Source organism: Pelobates fuscus, chromosome 11, assembly GCF_036172605.1.
Source record: "Pelobates fuscus isolate aPelFus1 chromosome 11, aPelFus1.pri, whole genome shotgun sequence".
NCBI lineage: Eukaryota > Metazoa > Chordata > Amphibia > Anura > Pelobatidae > Pelobates > Pelobates fuscus.
The window spans coordinates 35,410,884-35,434,516 of NC_086327.1; the positions used below are offsets into that span (position 1 = coordinate 35,410,884).

At 39.6% G+C, this 23,633-nt stretch overlaps 1 protein-coding gene across 1 annotated transcript in view; it reads right to left on the minus strand.

The window, feature by feature from the left end:
* The window catches only part of LOC134577262 (carcinoembryonic antigen-related cell adhesion molecule 1-like), a 130,179-nt gene that overhangs the window by 89,921 nt on the left and 16,625 nt on the right, over nt 1-23,633 (minus strand). Inside the window, exons 3-4 of the mRNA XM_063435960.1 lie at nt 23,247-23,522; nt 18,273-18,554 (exon numbers count right to left, since the gene is read on the minus strand). Coding sequence (XP_063292030.1) covers nt 18,273-18,554; nt 23,247-23,522 — 558 coding nt within the window. The remainder of the gene's footprint in view (nt 1-18,272; nt 18,555-23,246; nt 23,523-23,633) is intronic.

Sequence of the window (23,633 nt, forward strand, 5' to 3'; positions counted from 1 at the left end):
TCCGGTGCCTCTCGTCTCTCCACGTGTGCCTCAGAGGCCTTTTGATCATGGGCTTGGGAGCTTGTCTCCTCTGGTGGCGAGGGGTTCGCTTGCGGCGTGTGCGGTACATCAGGGTGGGCCCTCTAACACCCTTATGACTGGGTGAGCTGTCTGTTTGTACAGCAGGAGCTTGGGGATGAAGTGTGCTCATGGTGTGTCGCCCTCCCGTTCCCTGCTCCTTTACCTCCTGGGTTGTTGGGGGTGGCGGTTGTTCCAATCACTTATATAGTTTGACTCAGAAGTCATTGAATATCTTGTCAAGCCGTTTGAGCGCATCTTCCACGTAGTTGCCGTCTAGAGACTGAGGAGTTGGCCTAACCGACCAGGACGCGGCCGCCATTTTATTTGTCTCGGTGCCGTTCCCATCGGCTCCCCAGGGGATGGCAGGATGCGGTATAGTCATGTGCTCTTGGTTGGTGGGGACCGGGATGACCCCCGCCGGTCCATGGGGGGGGAACGGGGTTCAACACTGGTGTGCTGGCCGTCTCCCTCACACCATCCCTGCTGGTAGGCCACGGCTTCCAAGTGCGTGGGTCCGGTGAGTAACACCACATGTTTGGTATCTACATATAGTACTCCCGGTCATCTGTCGTTTAGACTGCAATTTGAGTCCGGTTTTGGCCTTTGTCAGTGCGGATTACACAAGATTGGGCTTAGCAGTGCTGGAGCCCCAGACAAACACATCTGTTCAGCTCTGCAGTTAGGCCTTGCCCCCCAGAAGCTGCCTTCTTAGTAAGAGGAGGGACAGTGTAGCTGCTGCTGATTTAATAGGGAAATCGATAGCTAGGCTAGTGTATTCAGTGTCCACTACAGTCCTGAAGGACTCATCTGATCTCTGCTGTAAGGACAGCACCCCAAAAAGCCCTTTTTAGGGCTAGAACATCAGTCTGCTTTTTTTTTTTTCTGTGTAATCTAATTGCAGTTGCCTGCCTGCCAGCGCGTGTGTCAGGCTCACAGCGTATACTGTGCCCACTTGCCCAGTGCCACCACTCATATCTGGTGTCACAAATAGCTTGCATTTAAAAAAAAGAAACTTTTTTGACTGTAATATAATAGCAGTCAGTTTCCTTCACACGTGTGCGTTTCAGGGCCTGCTAGGGCACAGTGTTACACCAGTGCAACTCATATCTGGTGTAACAGTAGTGTACATTTAAAAAAACAAAAAAGTTTGACTGTAATAGATTGATTAGCAGTTAGTTGTCTGCAAGCGTGTGTGTCAGGCCTACAGCGTCTACTCTGCCAACTTCTGCCAGTGCACAGTGCCACTCATATCTGTTGTCACAGTAGCTTGCACGCATAGTACCACTAATCGAAAAAAAAATGACAGGCAGAGGGAGGCCACCCCGCAGGGGCCGAGTGATCGTGGTGCTGTGATTCCCTTTGGCCCTAGAATAATGCCCAGTTTTCAGAGGCCACGTATCCTGAACTTGAAAAGTTCTGAGGACATAGTTGACTGGCTAACACAGGACACCCAATCTTCTACAGCTTCTGCTCGGAACCTTGACGCACCATCCTCCTCCAGCTTAGCTTCGGGCACCTCTCAAGTTACCACTCGCCCGCCTGCCACCACCACCAACACTAGCACCACAGCCGCTTCAGTTGATCTGTCAGAGGAGTTATTTACACATCAGTTGGAAGAAATGAGTGATGCGCAACCATTATTGCCAGAGGATGTAGATAACAGGGATATGTCTCAGTCAGGCAGCATTACACACATGGACGTACGGTGTGATGATGATGATGTTGTACCTGCTGCTGCTTCCTTTGCTGAGTTGTCAGATACAAGTGAAGCAGTTGATGATGACGATGCGTCCGTGGATGTCACGTGGGTGCCCGCTAGAAGAGAAGAAGAACAGGGGGAAAGTTCAGATGGGGAGACAGAGAGGAGGAGGGGACGAGTTGGAAGCAGGGGAAGGTTGTCGCAAGGAGCTAGTGGCACAGTCAGACAGCATGCATCGGCACCCGGGGTCAGCCAGACAGCACGCCAATCAACGCATGCTGTTGCCACCACCAGAATGCCGTCATTGCAGAGCTCAGCAGTGTGGCATTTTTTTTTTGGGTCTGCCTCTGACAACAGCGATGCCATTTGCAACCTGTGCCAAAAGAAACTGAGTCGTGGGAAGTCCAACACCCACCTAGGTACAACTGCTTTGCGAAGGCACATGATCGCACATCACAAACGCCTATGGGATCAACACATGAGTACAAGTAGCACACAAACTCAAAGCCGCCATCCTCCTCCTGGTCCAGCATCTTCAGCCACGTCAACCACTGCTGTCCTCCTTGCCCCCTCTCAACCATCCGCCACTCCGTCTCTCGCCTTGAGCAGTTCCTGCTCATCTGCCCACAGTCAGGTGTCTGTCAAGGACATGTTTGAGCGTAAGAAGCCAATGTCACAAAGTCACCCCCTTGCCCGGCATCTGACAGCTGGCTTGTCTGAACTCTTAGCCCGCTAGCTTTTACCATACAAGCTGGTGGAGTCTGAGGCGTTCCAAAAATTTGTGAGAGGCAACGCAGAGAGAAGAGTCTGAAGAAGAGGAGTCAGAGGAGGAAGGTGGCTTTGAGGAGTTGGAAGACCAAACACAGCATGCGTCCCAGGGGGCTTGTTGTCACCTTTTGGGGACCCTTGGTGTTGTACGTGGCTAGGTGGAGGAAGAGACCTTCAATGACATCAGTGAGGACAAGGAACGGGCCATGGCTAGCTTGGTATCCAACCTTGTGCAAATGGGGAGTTTGCGGTTGTGCAAATGGACTGTTTGCGGTTGTTTGCAATGCGTTAAATGGGGAGTTTGGTCTATCACTGTGAAGCGGGCGTAACCCTTACACTACCTGATCGATACAACATCATACCTGATGTTTTAAAGCACGTTATTCTAAACAATTGGAGCAAGTCTGATTGGAGCAAGTCTATATGACTGACGTAAGGGGGGAACTATCCTGAAAGGCAGACGTGTAAATGTAATGCCGCCCATATTCTCCTCTGATTGGCCCACTAATGCTGCTCAACATATTTAACATGAGCTCAAGTGTATTCCCTCGTTGATAGCCTTTGAGAAAGGCGCTTGTTTTAGCGCCGAACGCGTTAGGCGTACCATGATTTTATTATCACTGCATTTTCGACACTGTTTGGGGTGTTTATTTAGGATATGAAGAGTTGAAGCCTGATTGGAGCGAAGTTTAGGGAGAGAGTCATCCTGCTTTGTCCAGATGACTCTGATTCACTTAGGATATATATGACAGCACTAGCAAGCGTGTGTTACAATGTAGCATTGATTAAAAGCGCTTACGTTAGAATCCTTAAGTGTAGCTATTACTGGGGCTGGAGGGTATCTTTACTATTAGATTTTGGAATAGCTACTGCTCGTTTTTTGAGAGGCACATTTAGCCTTTTTTAGGCCTTATAATTTCTCTCTTTTTCTATTTTGGGCATTTATATGCTATGTACTATAGATTACTCCTATTACTCCCTCAGCTACCTGAGCTTCTTGCATCTCCTCTTGATTTATTAGAGTGAGTTTATTTAATTTAATTTTTTGTTCATGTTTATGATTAATAAATTTATATTTTTAAAGTAACAGTGTACTCAGACCAATATCCCATTGGTGTATCCTGGACTTTTTGTCTAATGATCACTTTATTCTCTTTTTGGGTTTTAAAATTCGCCTTAATTCGTTTTAAATCTCCCAAAGCAAAACAACATTTGGAACCATCTACCAACCCATCATCGAATAGAGATTTTTTAGGGGATTTTTTAGAGGGACGAGAAGAAACGAGAACAGCACTGAAAAAGACTTGGAGAGAGAGGAGGGACCCACCAAGATCACCGATACAAAGGAAAAGAGTAAGAAGAGAAGAAGACGGAGAAGAATTGAATCAAAATTAATAAACATACAAGATGAAGATGAAACCACCAGTGTATTCAACCTATCCCATTATAATTTGAACAACGATGAAATGACTCTATTAAAGAAGGGTCTTAAATTTGCCCCCAATGCTAAGAACTCACAGTTCAACACCTTCATTGATCTCCACAAATTTATCAGAAAACTAACAGTGAAGAATTTTTTTCTGGAGAACAAATACACTAAAACAAATGAACAGGAAGGATATATCCATAAAAAACCTTCACCCTCAATCGATATTTTATCCACAACAAGTGAAGAGTGACAATATCAAGGTATTTGAAAGATTGGTTGAAAAAGATCTGAGGAATTTAAACAGGGGGAAGAAGGACAAAGATAACCTGACTCGGAAGGAAAGACAAGTGTTGAAGTCACTGATGGAAAATCCTGAGATAATCTTAAGATCTGCAGATAAGGGAGGTGGAGTGTTAATTAAGAACATTACGGATTATGAGGCGGAAACCACAAGGCTACTAAGCGATCAGGAGACATATTTACATCTGACAAAGAACCCTGAGAAACAATTTATGGCAGAATTACTTGAACTAATAGATGAAGGGAAGGACAGAGGTATTTTGAGTAAAAGAGAATATGACTTTATATGTTGTAAATATCCAAGAACGGCAGTTTTTTACCATCTGCCAAAAATCCACAAAACCCTTGATAAACCCCCTGGGAGACCTATCATCTCAGGAATAAATTCACTTACGTCAAACTTGTCTCAATATGTAGATCAATTCCTCCAACCTATGGTGATCCAACTACGGTCGTACCTGAGATATACAACACAAGTAATTAATGTGTTATCAACTACAAAATGGAAACAGGAATATTTTTTAGTCACTGCAGATGTGACGTCCTTATACACAGTGATCCAACATCTTCAAGGGTGCGAAGCCATTCAACACTCTTTCGCCAAGTACTCAGAACTGCAAAATGATCAGATTAGCTTTCTTGTCCAGTCCATTGCTTTTATCCTAAGTCACAACTCATTTTGGGCACAACAGAAGTTCTTTCTACAGATAGAAGGCAATGCCATGGGAACCAGGTTTGCGCCGACTTATGCTAATCTTTTTATGGGAAAATGGGAAGAGGAATTTATTTGGAATAATTCCCCATTCGGCACAAACCTGGTCCTATGGCGACGCTATATTGATGACTGCATATTCATTTGGGAAGGAAGCTTATCGTCATTGGAGGATTTTAAAGAATACTTGAATTTTAACCCCTACAATTTAAAATTTACTTTTACTCATTCTAAAACCTCAGTCGAATTCCTGGATTTGGAGATATACGTTAAAGAAGAGATGCTTTGTACCAAAACCTTCAGCAAACCCGTCGATTGTAACAGTTTTATCCCCTCAAACAGCCACCATAAAAGGACATGGCTTGACAACATCCCCTATGGGCAATTTAGACGTATCAGACGCAATTGTACGGAATTGGATGTTTGTAAAATTCAAATGGAGAAGGTGAAAACACAATTCCGGAAGAAAGGATATGATGAAGGAAAACTGACTAGTGCTATGGAGAAAGCCCTGGAATTGCCAAGACAAGAAACCTTAGAAACCAGGAAAGAACTACGGAAAGTAGATAGTGAAACTCCAGCCTTCATAACTCAATTCAGCAATCAAGCAGGAAAAATAAAGAATATTCTGAATAAACATTGGAAAGTTCTGAAGGGGGATAACGTACTAGGTACCATTTTGGATGAGAAACCTAGAGTCATCTACTCACGTGCACCTAATCTCAAAAGCATGTTAGCCCCAACACTTAAAGACATAAAACAAAAAAGTTAAAATTTGGATAATGTAGGTTTCCACAAATGTGGTAAATGTTTGGGCTGCAGAAACAACCCGACTCAAGCATCAATAACTAAACAATTTCAAAATATGAAACAGGATGAGGACTTTAAAATCAGAACAACTTTGAGCTGTAATTCGAGTGGTGTCATTTACCTTTTGATATGTCCCTGTGGAAGACACTATGTAGGACGGACTAAAAGAAAGTTCAAAATAAGGTTAGGTGAACATATACGAAATATCAAGAAGGGATTAAGCACCCATAACCTCTCAAGACATTTCTCTAATTTTCATTCGAATAATCCAGTAGGTCTTAAATTCTTAGCCATTGATAAAGTAAATGTACATTGGAGAGGAGGAGATCCAGAGAAAGCCCTAGATAGAACTGAGGCTAAATGGATTTTTAAACTTAATAGTCTGGAACCATTAGGCCTAAATATGGATTTCGAACTGAATGCATTTCTTTAATATGTTTTTTATATATATATATATATATATATATATATGTATTTTACTATATTTTATGGTAACACTATAACTCTTTGTGATAAGATGGAATAATAATGAGAAATGTTATGTCTTTCAGAAAACCATCTAAAGAAGAACCAGTCACTCTGTAAATAGGATGATTAAGTTTATTTTTATAATTATTTATTATAACCTTTTAGGTAAAATTAACGATCAAAGCTATTTTTCCACTATTAGATAACTATTAGACAACATTTTTTTTTAGGTATAACCTATTTTTATAATTATAACCTATTTTTATAATTATCAGCTATATCCTCATAGGTACCACCTAGTTCATTTAGTCTATTTTTATAATTATCAGATTTTCACCATTATCAATTTTTTTAGGTTTAATTATGTTTTTTATTTATTATTTTTTCATTCTTATTTTTTATTTTTTTTATTTAATTTTTATTTTTATTCTATTTTATTATATTTTTATAGATTCACACTAACTTTTTAAGGTTCTGATGTACAACCTTCCAAGTATTACTGTATTATTGTTCATAATGGGATTTGTTCAAGTAATGTCAACATCTAATCAACTAACCTTTGTTTATATTAACAAGTAATTATGGGTTTATTTGTATTTGCCTTATTGAAAATGCAAAGTGATTTATTTTATTCTATCGAAAATGCCAAGTGTTTGAGTGTATTCATTCTATAAAAAACGCTAAAGTATTTATGTAGTAGAAATTTGCTTTTGAAATAAACATGCTCCAGTAGATAAGGGGTTAATGTTATAACGAAACAATTAGACCAAAACGTATTTAGCAGAAGAGAGAACCGAGAATGCCATCCTCTGATGAGGTGATCCTTTGATCACGAAACGCGTAAGGTGGCATTCTACTCTGAGTCCCAGGAGAGCAAGCTGGAACGCAAACCGGAGCCGCAGTGGAACGCACGTGGCTGTCAGCAAGTCTGTCTACAACACAAGGAGGTCCACATCTGATTTCATCCGGCCGGTGAGAGAGATTCTTACATCTTTTTGGACACTCGTAATTCTGAATTTGACGGCAGTTGCTCTCCACACTTGGGAACTTTTATTGTCTTTTATATTTAGTGTGTTAGTCATTGACAGTGAATCGTGTATATTTTAACCAATCTGTCGGCTGCACAGGATAATTGACATAACCTTTTTTCTACTACAGTGGGATTATACATATCTTCCCCCAATTTATTCATCTTTAAGTGTATTGGTTGATACATATAGTGAAACCTCTACTAGATTATTTTTATTCAGCTACTTTTATTTATTTTTCTTGCCCTCATATGGGAAGAAAAGATACAAACAGCTGAGACATTTGTTACATAATTTTGTTATTTTGTTATTTTGTGAAATTACATTGCAACTATCTCCACAGAGTCCTGCAAACCACTATTGTTTATTCAATAGGTACCCTATATTTAAAACTTGCCTGCCTATTGAAGTCTATGGCAGTTCGCACGGTTCGCCCGTTCGCGAACATTTGCGGAAGTTCGCGTTTGCCATCCGCAAATGGAAAATTTTATGTTCGCGACATCTCTAGTGGTAAATTAAAAAATAGAAAATCTATGTTTGAACAAATACATAGCAAATCAAAAATTGCTCTGATCTTTAAGTGTCCCTACCACTCTATCACCAAAGACCAAGGTACTAGAACTCAGTATGTCACCAATTAAATGAGCCTAAATCTTATGAAATTTGCTGGAAACTTCCCTGAGGTTTAAAGGAACACTTAAGACACCATAACAACTTCAGTCAAATGAAGTTGTTATGGTGCAAAAAGGTCCCGGGCACTGGCTTACTTTCAGGGGTTAAACCATTTATGAAAAGTTTAACACCTAGGTTATGGTTCCCAGAGCGGTCCTTTAATTATCCTTTAATGAGATGAGCTCTTAAATCATCACTGTTGCCTAAGTTTTTCAGCAAGTCAGATACCTTTCTAAAGACTGTTTTGTGTCATAGCAAAATATCAGTCATGGCAAACTAATGTGCACTAAATGCCTGTGAGCTTATTTCATGAAAGTGCAGTGTGGGATGTTCCATAGACCCCCATTGTTTTCTCTCCTGCAGCAGTTTCCCGGTTGATTGAATTGCCAGGAGGTGAAGACAGACCATAGAGTAATAAGGTGCAGACAGGTTTAGGCAAGTAATGGTACATTCATTAGCCAGCACAGATAAGCTGATTTTATAAAGACTTTTTCCATGCTGTTTGAAAAAAAAAAAAAAAAACATAGACTTGCACAGTATATGTTCACATAGATATGCAATAAAATATAAAAAAACGACTTGTTGATAATAGTGTCAGTATCAAGTAGAAGTATGCATATTATAACAGTGGTTTGCACTGTGATTAAAGCTCTATATTGCAGTTTAGCAGTTCTTCCCCTTCACGAGATAAGAAATAATTGCATTTTCAGTGATCAAGAGAGCAACCATGGTATGGTACTTACTGTAAACAGCGAGATACACTGTTACTTGTGTTTCATTTCCAAGAGCAAAAGTATTAGGATTCAGTAATTATTAATTTATCTTCATATGATTTTTCTGAAATTGAAATCTCCATTTTGAAAAAAGGTTTGACTTTTTGTCCTGTTTATAAGCCTAGACGGATAGATATTGATATTGATCTGTGTCTTTTCTTTCGTAATGTTAGACTAAAAGTATTTTTTTCTAAAATTGCTCCTTTACCATTGTCATCAGATGTAATTAATACCAATTTAAAGCTAAGTGAGACCAAACTTAAAAATATAGGTAGCGAGTAAAACTAATACAGTAGAGAAAAGTGATGGAGTGTGACAACAAGACTGTTGTAACCACCTGAGTGGGACCCCTCCAACCACTCTAACAATAACAAATATAATACATACAACGGTGGATCACACTTCTTAAGGCTTCCTAAAATAAAAGCATAAAAACATATAGTGTAATACAGTCAATATGCAAATGGAAGGAAGATAATAAAGGTCATGTACTCACAAGCCGGGAGCCAAATAGAATCATATGGCTCCCATGAGTTTTGCAGTGGGACACTTAATAGGACGTCCCTGTCCTTCCTTTGGTCGTTCTGGAGATTACAGGACCGACAGAGAAAGCAATTATTTCTTCAAAGTAGATTTATTGATGCAATATATATATATATATATATATATACAGGACTGCTCTTAATAAAGAAAGAAGGTTAAAAAGAAGCAAAGTCCAATAGCCAAATGGCTATCCAAGTCCATAAAAGGCACTAAAATATAAAGTATAAAGTGCAGCTGGAACAGGTGTAAATCACCTCATAAGTCTTGTGTAAAGTAGGCACAAATGTCCTCAAGGGTCCTGATATAAGTAAATTTAATCCACAGATTAATGATCATGCTGTAGAAACATTCGTGGAGATGGTCAAAAAAGATGTTGATAATCTTGTTAAAAATGATTATAAAAAGAAAAAGTATAGTCATAATAATCTAACAAAGATTCAACAGAAAGCTCTTACAACACTTCAAAAAAATTCAAATTTGATAATTAAACCGGCCGATAAGGGCGGAGCAATTGTTGTGTTGGATACAAATTATTATATTAAAGAGATAGCAAGACAACTTGGTGATAGGGAAACTTATAAAAAAACTTCAGTTGATCCCACATTAATCTTGAAAAGGAAAATTGATTTGTGTTTACAAATGGCATTAGATGATTTAATTATCGATAAACAGTTATTTAAGTATCTTACTGTTTCTTCTCCTGTGATTCCTACATTGTATATCTTGACAAAGATCCATAAGTCTTTAATTAATCCTCCTGGGCGACCAATAGTGGCGGGTCCCTTTTGTCCCCACTTGCTAAATTTTTAGATCAAGAATCAAATTAAATCTCATGTTAAAGATACGTTTGAGGCGCTTGAGAAGATTAAAACAATGGAAAATGTACAGAATTTGACATTGGTGACTTTTGATGTCACTAGTCTGTACACTTCCATTCCCCATGATGAAGGGATAATGGCGATGGGCGAGGCTTTTGAAACATTAGGCTTCAAAGACCCTTCTCTGTCATTCCTCTTACAATTACTCAAATTTGTTATGACGGAAAATTATTTCTCTTTTGGAGATGAGTTCTTTGTTCAGGCTAAGGGTACTTTGATGGGTTCCAATGTGGCCCCCACATATGCCGGCATCTACATGGCCAAACTCGAATAAAATGTTATATACCAGAATGAATTGTTTAAAAAATATATTGTTAAATGGTGGCAATATATTGCTGGCATTGTGGTGTGGCCCATTGGAGCCCCTCGAGGAATTTTTTAAATTTCTAAATAGTTATTCTGACAACATCAAGTTTACTATGGACATGAATCAATATTCTATTCCCTTTTTGGATATTCTGATTGTTAAGAATAATAATAAATTTGAGACAAATTTATATAGAAAACCACTAGATAGGAATACGTTATTACATTACGATAGCTTTCAGCCTCTCTCTATATTTAAGTCTATAACTAGAAGTCAATTCATGAGGGTCAAATGATTGATGCCTAAAACTGAATTGGTAGATCAACAGTTAAAATCTATGACAAAGAGATTTTGTGAGAGAGGATATCCTGCATCCATCTTACAAACCCAATTAGAATATGTTAGTAATCAGGGCCGGACTGGGAAAAAAATTCGGCCCGGGCATTTTTCGATCACAGCAGCCCCCTGAGAAAGGGGTGGGGCTAGAGAGGGTGTGTTTTGTCATCACTAATGACAAGCACGCCCCCTCTCAAAGTGAGCATATTGGTTTAATGCGCAGAGCCCTGCTGAAGAGCTCTAGCATGGGAAAAAGGCCCTGTATTTGTTCTGCGCAGCGTAAGCAAATGTAATAACATGCTTGCGCTGTGTTTGGTTTTAACTTGTCTCTGGTGTCTCCATAAGGGGGATACCAGAGGGAAAAAAGGGCCAGAAAAGCATATGGTGCATGTGTTTGGATCCTGCTTGTGGGATTGCGTGTGTGTTGAGTAAGCTGATTGTGGTGTGGTATTGTGTAAATAGGTCAATTTAATTTGTGTTTGTGGTGTAATATATGTGGCTACGGGCTGTAGCGAGTGTTTATAGGGGGCATAGTGTGTATAGGGGATGTAGTGAGTGTGTACATACAGGCTTTAGTGTGTGTAGGGGTTGTTGTAGAGAGTGTGTGTTTAGAGAATGTAGTATGTGTTTGCTTGCAAGGAATGTAGTGTGTGCATAGGGGATCCAGAGTCTGTATGTCAGGAATGTAGTGTGTGTATGTGGTGCAGTGTGTGTAGGGGATCTTGTGTGTAAAGGACCCAGAGTGTGTATAGGAGAGTGTGTGTGTGTGTGTGTATAGAGGATTCAGAGTGTATATAGGGTAAGGGATCTAGAGTGTATCTGGAGCGTAATATGTGTAGTGGTGCTGTAGTATATAATATTGTAAAGCGCTACGGAATCTGTCGGCGCTATATAAATGGCAATAATAATAATAATATTATGCATGCTGCACCCTTCACACATACACACAGCACACCCAACACACTGCACCCTTCACACATACAGTACCTCCAAACACATATGTGTTTGGACGTATTGTATGTGTGAAGGGCGCAGTGTGTTGGGTGTGCTGTGTGTATGTGTGAAGGGTGCAGCATGTGTGTGTAAGAGGGGTGCTGTGTGTGTGAGGGTGTTCTTGTCTACTGTCACATTCTATGTTTCTAATGTATTTGTCTGTTAACTTACTGAGGGTTATTTTATATATTATACATACGTGTGTGTGTTGTATATGTGTGAGAGTGTGCTGTGTGTTGTGTGACTGAAGGTGCTGTGTGTGTGTGTGTGTCTGAGGGTGCTGTGTGTTTGTGTGTGTGTGTCTGAGGGTGCTGTGTGAGTGAAGGTGCTGTGTGTGTGTGTGTCTGAGGGTGCTGTGTGTGTGTCTGAGGGTGCTGTGTGTGAGTGTGTTGTGTGACTGAAGGTGATGTGTCTGTCTGAGGGTGCTGTGTGTGTGTGTGTGTCTGAGGGTGCTGTGTGTGTGTGTGTCTGAGGGTGCTGAGTGTGTCTGCGGGTGCTGTGTGTGTTTGTCTGAGGGTGCTGTGTGTGTGTGTGTGTGTGTGTGTCTGAGGGTGCTCTGTGTGTGTGTGTGTGTGTGTGTGTGTGTGTGTCTGAGGGTGCTGTGAGTGAAGATGCTGTGTGTGTGTGTGTGTGTGTGTGTGTGTCTGAGGGTGCTGTGTGAGTGAAGATGCTGTGTGTGTGTGTGTGTCTGAGGGTGCTCTGTGTGTGTGTGTGTGTGTGTGTGTCTGAGGGTGCTGTGAGTGAAGATGCTGTGTGTGTCTTAGGGTGCTGTGTGAGTGAAGATGCTGTGTGTGTGTGTGTGTCTTAGGGTGCTGTGTGTGTGTCTGAGGGTGCTGAGTGTGTCTGAGGGTGCTGTGTGAGTGAAGATGCTGTGTGTGTGTGTGTCTGAGGGTGCTGTGTCTCTGAGGGTGATGTTAGTATGAGTGTGATGTGTGTGAGTGCTCTTAGTGTGAGTGTTTATAGCACAGTGTTTGTATAAATGTAATATATAAATATAATAATTATTTTTTTTTTATAAAAACTAAAAACTATGTATCCCACCCCCTCCCTTCTTACCTTTAGCCTGGGAGGGGGTGGGAAGCCCGGTTTCCATGGAGGGGGGTGCCGTTCTGCCTGATCCCTGGTGGTCCAATGGTGAGAGTCTCGCGAGATCTGATCGTTGCCGCGGTAACCGCGGCAACGCTCAGACCTCGCGAGAGGATCCGGCGGAGCTGCTGGCTAGAGCTCCGCCGGTCCTCTCCTCCTCCTGCCTCCCTCCCTCACTCCCCAGGAGGCCACATCTCAGTGTCTCTGGGCCGGTGAGGGAGATCTTTGATCTCCCCACCGGCCCATGGAGGCACAGAGCAGGGCCGGCGCTCGGGTAGCGCTGGTCCTGCAGGGGCTGGTAGGGGAGATCCTGTGATCTCCCCTGCCGGCCTCGGCCCCACGGCCATCGCGGCCCACCGGGCATTTGCCCGGTATGCCCGATGGCCAGTCCGGGCCTGTTAGTAATAGGGAAGAAGTACATGATTTAAATGTATCCAAACAAGTTAAAATCGAGGATAGAATCAAGATTATTTATAGATATAGTACACTATCCTCTGATTTAAAACATACAATAGATAAACATTGGCATATACTATCAAAATGCCATCCAGATATTGTGGAATTTGTGAATAAACCCCTCATGGTTCACAAACGTGCTCCTTCGTTGAGAGATATGTTAGTTAAAGCTCAGTTATCCTCTCCATCTAAATCGATATTAAAGAGGAATGGATGTTTTCCATGCCTAAATTGCATTTGTTGTAATTCTATGATCAAAGGCTCGACATTTATTCACTCACATAGGGGTAATAAATATGTGATTAAACAATTTATCACATGTGATACGACATATGTGGTTTATATCTTAAAATGCCCTTGTGGTTTGATCTATGTAGGTCAAACAACACAAAAAATGAAGGAAAGGTTTTCAAACCATAAATCTACAATTAGGACAAAAATGCTTGAGTTGCCCATTCCAATGCATTTTGTAGAAGCAAAACATAATATAACTCAACTTAAGTTTCAAATCATTGAACATGTAGAAGAGAACGCGAGACGAGGGGACCGATTAAAAAGATTACTATTTAGGGAAGCATATTGGATTAGAGAATTAGGATCCCTAACACCTAGGGGACTTAATCAAGAATATGACCTCAATCCGTTTATTTAAATTGAAAATTTAAATTTTAATTTATTTTCAAGTTTAGTCCATGTTGTTTTTAATGTTTTTAATGTTTTAATTTTTGTTGTTATGTTTTACAGATCATCTTCACAGATTATTATCTGTGTGGGCTGTGCTGGTTAACACTTTATTGGGCACATATTTTACATTTTGTCTCTCAAATGTTTCTCACTTTGAATTTCTAATTATATGATGGTAGTTAAATATTCAACAGGGGATTGGTTAGAGCTAAGTCTTATTACTTGGTTCTTTCTTGTCGCTTAATGTATTATTGATGGATATGTTGCGTTATGTTAATTGACATTGAATACAAACATGGATTGTTATATATTATAGCTGGCAGTATTATCTTACAACTTTACGTCAAATTGATTAACATCTAGTCTCTCTTGAACTAATCCATCATGATCTTTCAAAGGATTAATAAATTAAAAATGAAATTTAATAATATAGAATTTAATAATAAAATTTAAAAATGAAGTTAAAAAGTTTTTTGATTCTTTTTTTGGAAATTCATGGTCTGAGTGACAATTAAATCTATTGTATGATGGATAGTGTTCATTGAGAGATTATGTGTCAGTTACGGGTACATCTCTTTGCGCATGCGCACCCAAACGCGATCGTGATTCGGCTTTTCCGGGTCATGTGATCGGCACTATTAGTTGTGTCTCATTGGTTGGGGATGGTCACAGGATTTATTCCATGTGACTGGACCCAGAAATGCAATTATCTAGCTGTCTCTGGTGCTTCTAATGAAGCTAAATTATTATACTTAATTAAAAGTGAGTAGAAACAACTTGTTCATTATTAAATAATTGAGCCTAATGATTAAACAAACTTAAATCTTATTGGCTGTGTTATTCTGCGCTTTTGGACACCCTTAATATATGAGATGACTATTGGAGAGACAATTATGTTTGGTTCATATGTTGATTATTCTTAATTGATGATGGGAGTAATTGGTTATTATATCACGTTTTTTCATTTGTTAAATGATGTCATGCACCTATATATTGTGCATTTTGTATGTGCTTCAGTAGCTTGACAAAGGCCCTAAGGGGTTGAAACGTTGCTGTGTAGTTCCTGGTTCAATAAAATTGCCTATATTCTGGAATTTGTTGGAGTGCCTGGATTACTTTCTACATTTATAACTTCACATTTGGTCCATTTTGGTACTAGGACTTGTCCAGTGGAGCACCCTTGATTCCATGACAAATGGGTTGATTGCACTTCCACCTTCTATTTAAGTTCTTTAACTTGTCACCGGAGAGGAGCTTTGATGTGGTGAGTGGATGGGTAATCTAATGAATGGGATTGGGGAATGAGAAAGATCTGATTGTGCCAGACCAGGGTGATAGGATTAGGTAGTTACATAGTTACATAGCTGAAAAGAGGCTTGCGACCATCAAGTTCAGCCTTCCTCACATATATTTTTGCTGTTGATCCAAAAGAAGGCAAAAATCCTAGTCTGAATCGCTTCCAATTTTGCAACAAATTAGGAAAAAAAATCCTTCTTGACCTGTCAGGATCGGGACAGGGATCCAACACGCCGAGTACAAACAGTAGCCAGATACGTATACCGGACCTTAGAATGGCCGGACTAACGTAAGTAGTACAGTATAGAATGGTCAAAGACAAGCCGAATCAAGGGTAACAGAGATAAGCAGAGTAAGGTAAACAAGCCGGGTCAAAACCAAAAGGGATAATAGAATACACAAGCACTGAGTGACTAGAACAAGCTAGAACCACGACAGGGCAATGAGCTAATGAAAGAAGCTCTGTTAAATACCCTGTTCAGAGCAGTAACCACGCCTCCGAGGCGTCCTGATTGGTCCTGCAGCAATTGAGTGACAGGTCGTTCCGGAGGAGTGTCCTGATGACAACTTCCTGCCTAGATGCTGTAAAAGGCAGTCACTCCCTCGCGGCCGGCCTTGCATGACCAGATAGACCGTGGAGAAGGGAGCCATCAGGCCGCCTGGATGGAGGAACAGCTAAGTCTCTACCTCTTTCAGAGGTAGAGACCACAGGTACCCTGACATGACCCCAAAATAGCAGTCAGATGTCTCCTTGGATCAAGCAGCTATTACCCAACTAATTAGAAATTATATCCCTGTATGTTATGTTTTTGCAAGTATTTATCCAATTGCCGTTTAAACATCTGGCAGAGAATCCCATATCCTTATGGCTCTTACTGTAAAAAAAACCTTTTCTTTGCCTTAGATAAAATCTAATTTCTTCCAGCCTAAATGCATGACCTCGTGTTCTATGTATAGCCCTGTTTATTAATAGATTTCCAGATAATGGTTTGCACTGGCCCCGAATATATTTGTATAATGTTATCATATCTCCTCTGATGCGCAGTTTTTCCAAACTAAAGAGATTTAAATTTTTTAACCTTTCTTCGTAACTAAAATGCTCCATTCCTTTTATCAATTTTGTAGATCGTCTCTGCAACAGGTGCCCAAAATTGCACAGCATATTCAAGGTGTGGTCTTACCAGCGATTTATAAAGCGGTAAAATTATATTTATAAAGAGGCATAATTAAATTTTCATCCTGAGTAGTGTTGAAAGAGAGGTGTGCAAATGAATAGCAACTGAAATATGAAGAGTAGCTCCCCTCAGCAGATGCCGTACTGTCTCCTTAGGCGCTGCCCCGTTGCTAACCACAAGGAAGGGAGCAAGGTCAGTCCCAGAAATTCGGTTTTGAGGGATGAAAAATATCTGCTTGACTTTGTCAGTCAATTATGGAAAGTAGGTGAGTCGCCCTGTAGTATGTTTGAAGAGAAGGCAGTCCCGGACAACCTTTTGATTTGCTACAGCCAATCGGATCCACATGAGGGGTATTTAAACCCAATTCTCCTCTTGCTCATTGCCCTGACGTGGTTTCATGCCTATGGTTATCTGAGAGTGCGTTCCTGATCTTGATTTTATGGTATTTGTCTTTGGCTTTGTTTTGACTTCCTTGATATCTGGTATCCTTGACTTTTGGCTTTCCCTCATCTTTGCGTCTGATTCTGTGTCCTTGACCTCGGCTAGTATTTTGACTATTCTTGGAGACCTTAAGTCCGGCCATTCTAAGGTCCCGTTATACGTTATCCTTAGTCCTAGGTGTGACACAGTATAGTTCAAATTTATAAGGTGGATTGCAGAGCGTTAGCTGTATCCTCTCGACAAAATGGAGCATGTCATCGATAAGCGATACTACTTGTGTCTCTATGTAAATTGTGCTTCCACTTCGACGCCAAAAATCAACAAGTAGACTAAACAGGGAGAGCACACAGATATTTGGGACATTGTATTACAGCCCTCTCTATGCCAAAAAGATTTAGGGCTACAGATCCCCCAAATTCAGGGAAGTAATACCACTTTCCTAATCTCCCTCAACAATGTGCATTGTAGCCATAATGCGGCTACTATCAACCTGTTTGCAGTCCAGTTCATAGTATTGGCAACAAAGTTTGATTTAGATGGATGCAGCTTGTGTTGTCTCCAGGATCTCTCCTCTTCAAGATGCTTGCCCTAGTTGTGGTGCGGAAAGGACATGCACAATTTGAAGGGATCTTGAATAGCAAATGAGGAAGCTATAGTTCTCATATGAGGTGATTCACTACATTTCTAATGGTCTCATACTGAACAGGGCAAAACCATATGGCTGTGTCCGGGGCCATTCGGAATGCAAAATCCGGACATTGCTAAGGCAATTCAATAATATCTGGATTTTGGATTTCTGATTGGGTCTCACATACAGAGATACTGTATATTGCTGCACGTGATTAGCATTCAATTTCTCATATAACACCAACATATTCCACAGCGATGTTCAATAGGTAAACAAGACAAACATTTGATTTTAACAATGCATGACTGACATACTTTGATAATAGGTGAATATGTCACTGCCCAAATCAGCTTACAATATAAATATCCAGTGGACAAATGGTCATTTGCTTAGAGCAGGCTTTAGTAGTTATTATAACTGGAGTAACACTTTCATTTTAGAATATTTCAGTTCTCAACTGGTATACTGTAAGTCTATTTTATTTTGGATTATTACCTTTGACTTTCCACATAGTGTTTATTTTATGTTCAGTTTCTGCAACTCTGTTATTTATCTTTTTTTTCTTTCTTGAAAACATATTTTGATTTATGTTGTTATATTTAGCAATGCACATATTTTATATTAGTATTTTATTGTTATCAAACACAATCTTTTACAATATGCATATTTATACTTGGTTATCCAATTAATGTTACATGTATGTTTATACTTAGTGATCCACATTACTCACAGGCCAGGTTAAGTGTCAAGGCTTCACTGGTGACATTATTCAACCGGTTGCTGGCAATACATGTAAAAGATCCATGGTCACTTCTATCCACTGGGCTAATAATGAGGTTGAATTTATTTTGGTTAAGATAGTAGCGTGAGTCTGAAGGTAGTGCAGCTCCATTTAGATTCCAGGAAAACTGAACATCAGTACCAAGAGCTGTACAGGTTAAAGATACGGAACCCTTTCCAACCCATAGCAAAGAGCTAGTGTTGCTTCCTATCATCACTTCATGGACAGGAACTGAAAGTTAAGAAATATATACAATTCAATTATTACACCCGAAGCATACAACTTAAACTAATTCATAATGTAATTTATTTTCTGTGGAATTTAGTTTGTAGAATTTTTCTTTTTTTTATATGAACTAATAAAGCTCAGACTTTAATATGAAAGAAATGATTAGTTGGAGATATATTAAAAATATTGTAACATATTTCCAAATGACAAAGAAAGGTTTTTAGCTGATCAATTAGTGTATGTGGTTACATAATGAACACTAACAAAATAATCATTAACTGGTTATTACTTTATAAGACTAGCAGTAAAATATTCTCTGGTTACTAAGAGCAGTTTTTAATTGATTATTACGATATGCAATGACGATGACGTAGTGAGGAGTCTTTAAGACAAAAAGGATAGGGAAGTTACAAGTTCTTTGAATATGGCAAGCAGACATTGATAAAAAAGAAATTAACCTTCTGATGGTCACTTTTTCAAAGGATCAACCCATCTCAGCTAACAGCAACAATTATACAATTCACACTTCAGTGAATTACCCTGCTAAAATAGACCTGATTTATTGAAATTCACAAATCTGTGGTTATTTTATTTATTCTTACTGTGAGAACTGATAACTAGTAAAACATACAACTTTTATATGCTTTGCTATTGAGGTCAAATATTTTTTACTTATAATATTCCTTGGCCAAAATATTTCTGGCCATGTACAGTTGCGGAACTACCGCCAGTGAAGCGGGTGGCCCATGCAGTTAGGGTTGCCCAATGGGTATTTCTGAAAACTGGCCGGGCCGGCCGCCATGGCCCCTTAAGAGCCTGACCGGGCCCCATTCACATTGGCATCCTAGGAGAAAGTAAGATCTGATCACTTAATCCCAGCTACAAGAGGAGCGACACAGGAGGGAGAGGAGCAACAGCAGGAATGGGAGGAGGCAGATGAGGTGGGGGAGAGGCCCAGCTCCAGACCTACACTCCCATCAGACATAACCAGCAGCAGCGCTCTAGGTAAGCCTAAAAATCTGACATATATGTGTGTATGTATTTGTGTCAGTGAGTGTGTCAGTGAATGTATGTGTGTGCCAGTCTGTGTGTGTGTATGTGTCAGTGTGTGTCAATGTTTGTATGTGTCATTGTGGGTATCTGTGTTTTAAGGTGTTTGTATGTGTCAGTGTATTTGTATGTGTCCATGTGTCTGTATCTGTGTGTCAGTATGTGTATCTGTGTCAACGTGTTTGTATGTGTCAGTTTGTTTATCTGTGTGTCAGGTGTTGTATCTGTCTGTCGGGGTGTGTGTATCTGTGTGTCGGGGTGTTTGTATGTGTCAGTGCGTGTATCTGTGTGTCAGAGTGTGTATCTGTGTGTCAGGGTGTGTATGTGTCAGTGTGTTTGTATGTGTCAATGTGTCTATCTGTGTGTCAGGGTGTTTGTATGTGTAAGTGTGTCTATTTCTCTGTATGTGTATCTGTGTATCTGTGTGTCAGGGAGTTTGTATGTGTCAGAGTGTGTATCTGTGTGTCAGTAAGTTTGTATGTGTCAGTGTGTTTATCTGTGTGTCAGGGTTTGTGCATCTTTGTGCCAGGGGATGTATCCATGTCTGGGTGCTTGTATATATCAGTGTGTAGGTTTATCTGTGTAGGTATGTATGTATGTTGCAGTGTAAGTGTGTATATGCATACATCCCAGAGATCAAACACAAATGCAACATTAATACAAAATAGATAACAGTGACCCAGTATATGCTAAGTGCAAATCAGTAAGTAACTCAAACACCCTGGTGAGGTCCCCTTAACCTTCACCAACAGTAAAGTACGAACACAAAGAAAATAAGGCGGAGTATCTTACATGCACTTTCCAAATGGTTCTTTACATAGGTACATTCCTATAATACACCCTAAGGAAAATAAAACAGTAGATGATAGTGCAATATTGTCTGTACTGTTAATCACTTAAATCCAATAAGGTTTTCACAAGTGCAAACTCACAATGGTGGAGCCACTATAGGTTAGGCCGTCTATAAATTGCCGTTTAATATAACTGGCCTGTTCTATATAATCAGATTATTTTTTACAATTTCTTCGAATCCTTAGAAATTGACCTCTTGGTGCATTCTCCAGCCACGGGTTATGATGACAGCTATTTCTCTCTATGTACCCGTTAGCGTCCACTGGTTTAAAGTAGTTTTTGGTATTTATCTTTTCGTCCTCTATGTAGATATGTAGATCCAAGAAGTTTATTTTCTCTTCACTAATACAGCTCGTTAGGTAAAAAAGAATCTGATTATATAGAACAGGCCAGTTATATTAAACGGCAATTTATAGAGAAGGGATACAGTAAGGAAATTGTAGAGAGAGATTTTGAAGAAGTGAGAAAAGTACCTAGAAAGGAACTTATAAAATATAAACCTAAAAAAGAGCAAGGAAATACCAGTGATATATCCTTTATTTGTAACTATAATGGACGAAACAAACAAATAAGGAAAACAATTAAAAAGCACTGGCATTTACTACAAGATGACCCTATCCTCAATAAGATTTTACAGCCTGAACCCAAAATTATCTATAGAGGTGCAAAGAATTTTAAAAATATTTTAGTTAAAAGTTGTCTTAGCCCTAACAAATCCAGCCATTTTTTAAAGGATCTAAAAGGTTTTTATGGATGCGGAATGTGTCTACCCTGTAGAACAACCAACAGCAAAAAAAGGCACCTAACAGATATAGGACACATTGTAAAAAAACCGTACTGCATAAAGGATCACTTAACTTGTCACACAAAAGGAATTATATATGTTTTAAAATGCCCATGCGACCTATTGTATATAGGTAGAACGATCAGGCCACTGAAAGTAAGAGTTGCGGAACACATTAGAAATATCAGAAATGGGTTGGAGACCCATAGTGTTCCGCTTCACTTTAAAGAAATGCACGATCAAGATCCTAGAAATTTATTCTTTTGTGCCATTAAAGAAGTTAAAAGGGATTGGAGGGGTGGGGATTATATACGCAAGTTAGGGAGAGAGGAAATGAAGCATATTTTTGAGTTTAATTCCCTATCACCGCATGGCCTAAATGTTGATTTTGAAGTGTGTCATTTTTAAAACTGTTCTTGATGATATATTCTCTTGGGCCTTATCTGTTGAAATTGTATGTTTTTGGAGAGAGACGTGGTTTTATTTATCAATTTACCACTAGGTCCAGATAGCCCAATTCAGTAATTGTAGAATGGTATTATTTGAGCTTTTATTGCATCACTAATTTTAAAAAAATATTTAAAAAAAATTTAAATCGTTTTTTAAACCGTTTTTATCATATGTAAATTATGGAGGCATATACCTTTAAGATGCTTGTGCTTTTAAATGTGAGATTTAGGTTACATTACTGCACCTTTAGAGACATGGGAGCTTCTATTTATACTTTTTATACCACTACAAGTAGAAGTAGTGAAGTGTATTTATGTTCTTTTGGGAAGAGATATATGTATATGTTTTAAACACCTTTTTTCCTATGGCAGCTAAGGCAAATAACATCTTTCTTCCCCCTTTCTTTCCCTATTCCCCCTTTCTCTCTCCCTGCCTTTCGATGTATGAGCCCCTTGTGATATGGACACATAAGGTAGAACGCATAAAGCGTTCTAAATAAGAGACATTTAGGGAGCCCAAATATGCGTTCCAACGGTGGAACGCAAAATTAAACAACCGGAAGAGGAGAGAGACTGGTAGCATACAGGAAATTCAGGCGCGTTGCCTGTGCGTTCCAAGGGTGGAACGCAAAGACCGGAAACCGGAAGTTCGACAAACCGGAAATGAAGTAAGGGACAGAAAAAAGCGGCAATAGATGGCATTTAAAAACGAAGAAGGATCCAGGAAACTCAACAGCAACTGAGGAAGCCCCCTGAAGGGGCGAAACGCGTTTTGCTATTAAGACTGATCCACAGAGATTGTAAGGTCTTTTATCATTATTTTATGTTCTTGATTTGTGTACTTTACGAATAAATATTATTTGACTACACTCCATCTGCGAACCTGTGATTATCCTGTACAAGGATTCCGGAACACAGAGGAGGGAGTGGGACCCTTTACATCCCACCAGGCGAATTTCTTGAGCCTAACCTATAGTGGCTCCACCATTGTGAGTTTGCACTTGTGAAAACCTTATTGGATTTAAGTGATTAACAGTACAGACAATATTGCACTATCATCTACTGTTTTATTTTCCTTAGGGTGTATTATAGGAAAGTACCTATGTAAAGAACCATTTGGAAAGTGCATGTAAGATACTCCGCCTTATTTTCTTTGTGTTTGTACAAATGCAACATGCCAACGCACCCCCTGCAAACGCAAACATTACAAACACACTCCTGTATTAAAACTCCCAAATTATATACAAATACTCCTTCATTCACATGCCAGCACTACACACAACTGTGCATCTGCATTTAAAAGCTAGTGTCAGGTGACCAACAATTGTCTAACTGTAGACAGCCACTTGAGGTGGAGTTAACCCTAACAGGTAATTATTGCAGTTTCTTAACTTAACTGAACTGAAGTGGCCTGGGTGACTATAGTGTCCCTTTAAATTGTTTTGTTATCAATCAAAAAGAGGAATGTAACACACTAGTGGTTGATCCTATAAACAAATGTGTTTCTACTGATTCATGATTATAAGACATATAATGTAATCAGTACAGACATGCTCTTACCTGTCACCCAGAGAGGAAAGGGATCACTGGTTTTATTGTTGATGGGGTTTTGGATAGTACAAGTATAGTTTCCTTTATCACTGGCTATGATTGGATGGAAGGTCAGGTTAGACCCAGCACAGGTCACACGGCTCTGAGAACAGGCATTCACTTGGTTACGATAGAAGGTGTAATTCTCCACAGTCTGATCGGGGGCGTTACAAGTAAGATTCACATTGCTGCCATTAGCAGGAAAGCTGTCAGCAGCATTAAGAGTTGGAGTTATGGTGATGGGCTCTGGAATAAACCATAAAACACATTTATTCATGTATATATGGTTTTAAATGGCACAAAAAAAATCAATCATACAATTAGTTACACGTGATGTTCCTGTGAATGTGTTACGTA